Source organism: Orycteropus afer, unplaced genomic scaffold, assembly GCF_000298275.1.
Source record: "Orycteropus afer afer isolate SDZICR_OR568_19922 unplaced genomic scaffold, OryAfe1.0 scaffold00165, whole genome shotgun sequence".
Taxonomy (NCBI): Eukaryota; Metazoa; Chordata; class Mammalia; order Tubulidentata; family Orycteropodidae; genus Orycteropus; species Orycteropus afer.
The window spans coordinates 6,490,807-6,496,423 of NW_006921752.1; the positions used below are offsets into that span (position 1 = coordinate 6,490,807).

General features: G+C 35.0%; 1 protein-coding gene across 1 annotated transcript in view; it reads right to left on the bottom strand.

Annotated features, from left to right (window-relative positions):
* Positions 1-5,617, bottom strand: part of DIAPH2 (diaphanous related formin 2) — a 1,278,863-nt gene that overhangs the window by 672,985 nt on the left and 600,261 nt on the right. The window contains exon 21 of the mRNA XM_007946556.1: positions 3,364-3,603. Within this exon, the coding sequence (XP_007944747.1) occupies positions 3,364-3,603 (240 nt within the window). The remainder of the gene's footprint in view (positions 1-3,363; positions 3,604-5,617) is intronic.

Below are 5,617 nucleotides of genomic sequence, written 5' to 3' on the forward strand. Positions count from 1 at the left end.
TTCCCTGGCCAATTCTTTGAGAAATGGACAGCCTCTTCCTTCTTCCTAGTCTGTCTCAGTCTGTAAGCTGGGCTGATACCTGTGCACCATGTGCATCCCACTGGGTTAGAAACACCAGTGGCTCAGCCTCAAAACTCACATCAAAACGTCACCATGGTAGGAGAAACCGACAAACAAGTTTGTCTCCCTGTTGGAAACCTTTCATACCATGCTATCATATAGAGAAAATGAAAATGGCCCATGGCCCTAAAGAGTAACAGTGCTACTCGGTGGAATTTTAGTAACCTACAAGCAGTCGTGGGCAAACGAACAGTGGGAACTCAACTTGATTGAAATTATTTTCATGACAGTTCAGCACAATGGTTTGGTGACTCACAAAGTGATAATTCACTGCTACAAATTAACAAAGAATTTGGTGGTGAGGGTAATAATTGCATTAATGATACCCTTTAGTATCACTTGACATTTTAGTTAACCCATCTGTTTCCTTTTTCTTCCCAAATATCATATCAGCCAATTAGAACCATCTGAATTTTTTATATTACCAAACCAAAGGATATATCTGACAACTTTAACTGCTCATACAATGTCTTCCTTTAACTCAGTGAAATCCGATGGTTAAAAGGTATCATTTTTAAAGCATAATCAGTGTTTTACATGGGAAATTCCCTCCAGTTTTTTTTTTTTTAAATCATTAAGAAACAACAACCAAATAATCTTTGATAATATAACTGGAATTTGAAAGGCACTCTAACTAATCATACATCAGTAATTAGTTAATTCCATTTTAAACAGATTATCGACCTAAGCTAACTCTTTCTACATACTTCAGTAAATTTCTGTCATTTTACTTATTAACATCTACCCAGAATTTTTTATAGCCTAAGTTTGTCCTTGTCCTTTTAATTCTAGACATTATGGAGTATCATGGATGTATATTTCTCTCTTTCCTAACCACAAGTAGTTCTCTAGAACTATTTCCCAGAAGATAAAAATCCTACTGAAAAGTGTGCATGTGTGTGTGTGGAGATTTTAGAACCTTCACATCTTTCTCTTTTAGAATACCTATTACTGCATGATAGTATTTCCCATAAGATTATTTTTTATTTTATTTGAAGTTGGCAAAAGTCTTTGTGCTGAATCCTTTGAGCATACCTCTAGTGATAGATGTCAGATCAGCATTGTGTGGAAAAACTTTTATTTGACAGGTAGATGACAAGAAGAAGGCTTTTTCAGAAATATAAGATGTAACTGCAAAATCCTTCTGTGAGATTTAATGTAATGTTTTGTTCCTGTGTATAATGACTTCCCCATTTTTGCTTCAAACAAGTCAGTTTATGTAATTAATGTGAATAATATGAAATTAAGACACAAAAATAAAGATATGTCATTGTTCAAATTAGTATATTTGGCTTAAAATGTCTTTTAAAATACGGATTAAATGTGAAATAAGCATACAATACAAAGTTCTAATTGTATTTTTTGTCTGTAATAATACTTTGATAATGTTCAACTAAGGACACTCACTGTACATATACCATGCACTCCAAACAGGTAGCAGCTTCATAAGAGATGACTTTATCAGTACTGGGTATTCAATGTGGTATCTGATACAATGAAAAAGTCCAAATTATTTAGTTTTATCCTACAAATCTGACTATGGTTTATCCTAATTTATCACAAGCATTGCCTTATTCTCTCATGCCTTAGCAAATAATTTCACATGCCCCTGATATAAGGAGGAGAAGGAATAAAAATATTTCTTGACCAAATCCAGAATTCTGGATGATCTTCCTCGGTCTTGTTCTCTTGCCTTATACCCCTCAAAAATAAATCAGAAGTAAACATATATTCTCAATTCCATTATACACTCTATTATCTATAATGGATAGTCTCTGTTTCTCTGGGTTAGAATTAGAGGAACAAATCATTTCTGATACATATTAAAATGGTACCTCATATATATGCAATGAACATTTATTTAATGCATGCATAGAAAAGAAATTCATATCCATTCCTAGATTGGGGATTCTCGTTATAATATACTTTAAGAACTAACCAAAGTTCTACAGTGTGCTACAATGTAAGAGGAAAAAGAAATTAAAGAGTGGTGAGATGTCAAAGACAGATTGCTTGTTTTCAGAATTATTTTCGTATCTAGCTTGTCTTACAGTTCCTCACCTCAGAGTCTGTTCATTTTCTCTCTGTAACAGACATATTTTCCTTGAATAATAGGGTTTACTCTAGCCTACAAAAGGACATATATGATCACTTTTGGGTTCTTCCATTTTGTTACTTTTCACAAGATTTTATGTCTCAAAAATAATAATATGAAATGGCTCAATCAAAAGAATAAGAAGATACACAGTGTATGCTTCCTTTTTTAACCTTTTTAATAAATGCACTAGATAACTATTAAAGCTTAGTAACACAACAATAAAGAGTAATATTTTCTTAAAGTAGAATAAGCAAAGCATATTGAAAAAGAAATGTCTGCCCATTTGCTTCATTTAATTTGGTTCCTCATACTTTTTTGGAGAGATGTAAAATAATTACAGAAGGATTGAAATTCAAATTACATCTCTTTTATAAGAGTTTTTCTTTTAATTGTCTATGTACTCCATTAAGATTTAATCAGCAAAACCTTACTGACAATGTTGAATATTACCCAAGCACTGTGATCCTGAAACATCCTTACCCTTCTGTGTTCTGGAAAATGGCTGACCAAAATGACATGACTATTCCCCTCAGGTTTACTAAACTTTAGACAGGCCTCTTCTAGACTCTAAGTCCCTAATCTCCCTCTCTTCCCCCTGTCCTTTGCAGAATCCAGATGGAATATGTTCCATTTACCCTTAACAGTGATCTCAGGAGATAACTTCATGTGATCTACATAAACCATTGTTTAACTTCCTTCCAATGTCTTTAGTCCTCCAGTATTTTTTCACTCATACACTTCAGACTTTAAAATCCTTCAGGATCTCTGCTTCAAAAGACCAGGAACTCAGATTTAGTCCTCTACTCCATCCCACTGCCATGTCCCTGCTTTCCAGTTCCTTTCCCCTGTTTTCCAATAACCCTTTTACTAAACTCATCCTTGCCTGTTTTAACACTGCCTGATACAATTTTTCCTTTTACAGTACTATACTGCTAAAGAATTTGCACAGTCTCTTGAATTATCATGAAATGTTTTTTTTTAAACAGTTATTTGTTTGTTTCACCTAGCATATCCACATACCATAAAATTCACCCTTTAAAGTGCACAATTCAGTGGTTTAAGAATAATTGCTATTCAGAGCAACTGCTCTCTTAGTCGAGAGAAAGATTATTGTTATAAATGAACATTATAAAATGTCATCTTACCTTACAAAGGAAATTGATCTTAAAGCCCAACGATTGGGCATTTCTTGAGCCTGAGTTCATGTAGTTTCCAACCAAAAGAACTAACTCTAAAAGTTTGTTAAAGCTTTCACTTTTCTTTAGTTCTTCACAGGCAAGAGTTACTGCTATGATGCTTGGTTTGATGTTGTTTACGTGCTCTTCAAACGTGAGCTTGAAAAGAATGCTATTGAGACGAGGCTGCAACATTTTCACTGAGCTCATCTGTAAGAAAAGGAATGCTCTGTAAGAACACACATTTAAAACCTGTTACTTTATCCCTTTATTGGAGATAATTTCATAGATACCACTGTAACACTTCTGCATAAAATGAATTCTTTCTGGGTTTTAAAAAATGTTATTTTTGTTTAGACATTCAAATGGAATAGTTTATCAAAGTTTTTTTTTTAAATGTTAGCTATTCCATTTTAAACACATAAGTGAAGTCATTCTTATAGCATTAATAAAATATTATTGAAGCTACCTAGTTGCTATATGGGAGCTCTGGTAGCATAGTGGCTAAGACACTTTGCCTGCTAACCAGACGGCTGGCGGTTCAAACCCACCAGCCACTCCTCGGAAGGAAGGTTGGGCAATCCTACTTCCGTAGTGATACTGCCTCGGAAACCCAAGGAGGGGTCGCTATGAGTCGGGGCCGACTCGACGGCACATAACAACAACAACAACAACAGTTGCTATATATTAACTTCACAATCATGAGCCATCAACAGCATTCAAACTGTCAAGGTCTTTCCCTGAGTTTCACTAGAAAAATTTATATATTTGAAACCAAAAGAATATTAGGGCCACAGATAAAAGATGTCCATTATAACAGGCAATATAAGTGGAACCACATTTCCTAAGAAATTACCTATCACTATGCTGTTGGCAATCAGTGGACTAGCTTTGATTGAGCATTTAATAATTTTGCACCAATGAATTCTATTCATGAAAATATATTAAATATTTATACATGATCTAAAGAATTTCACTTGCTTGACAGAATGTTGATATTAAATAATTAGGCTATAATAAAAAAAACATTACATTCTAGTACATTATTCAAGAATTTTATGTGAGTCTTGTCAAGAAATTTGAACTTGGTTTTAATTAATTGTTTCATTTATTGGTATATATCAAATAATCCCTTTGTGTTTCATTATATAAATCTATTTTTTCTTTAGTATTCATATGTAAGGCATAAGACACACCCCCTACTCTCAATAAGTTTACAATCTAGTCCTTGAGACAAAGCTTTTGAGTAGCTTAGGTACTATAGGCTAGGGCTTGGCACCCAGGCATGAGTCCTCCCATCTTTTCCTATGAGGTCCCTTGTGGCCAGGCCCAGCTAGGATGAAGTGGTCACTACTGAAGTTAGGAGTGTCTCCTGTTCAAGGCTGTTTCCCCTTCCTTGCCTAAGGGTGCCATCTAGCCTACAAGCCTCACCCAGGAGCCAGGCAGGACATTAAGTTGAAAGGGACACAACCTCTGCCAATCACGAGTCTTGCATACCAGAGAATAAATTTGAGGAGTTTCCCTTTGGGGCTCTGGTCAGCTGATGCTCCAAGCCGTAGCACTGAGGGATCTAAGGAGCATCCCCCAGGTCACCCAAGTTTTCCTAAAGCCTAGATTGGCACTATTGGCTGCACAGAGGCCTTTGCTTCAATACCACACACTCTTCTACATATGCACATCAACTGCAGAAATGGAAGTCTTGGTAACTATAGGACAAGGATTAAAATTTTTAAAACATAAACTGTATTCAGAATAATAATTACTTATTCTGATACTACTGTTCCTTCAAGTCCCTGACTGCACTGCAACCAAATAACCTCAGTCAGTTTGGGTTTATTTCACTGAAAATGCACTTAATCCCAGAAAAGGAATATGGAGAAATTTTATTTCTTAACGAATTTTACAATAAAATAAAACAACTCTCCTCTTAGAAGAAAATATTTAGCCTAGACTATAATTCAGATACATGAAAAAGCTACAGTTTAATAAATTATTAATTTACATGATTGTAAAAAAGAAAGAAAGAAAGAAAACAAAAGCTTCAATGTAGCCTGAAACTCAGCACAGACACCTGAATCTCTATTGGTAGTGGTGGTAGGTGCCATCAAGTCAGATCAAACTCATAGCAGCTGCCCCTATGTACAAGAGAATAAAACACTGCCCCATCCTTGAAAACAATTTGTTGTTGTTAGGTGTAGTCCAGTCGGCCCTGATTCATAGTGAC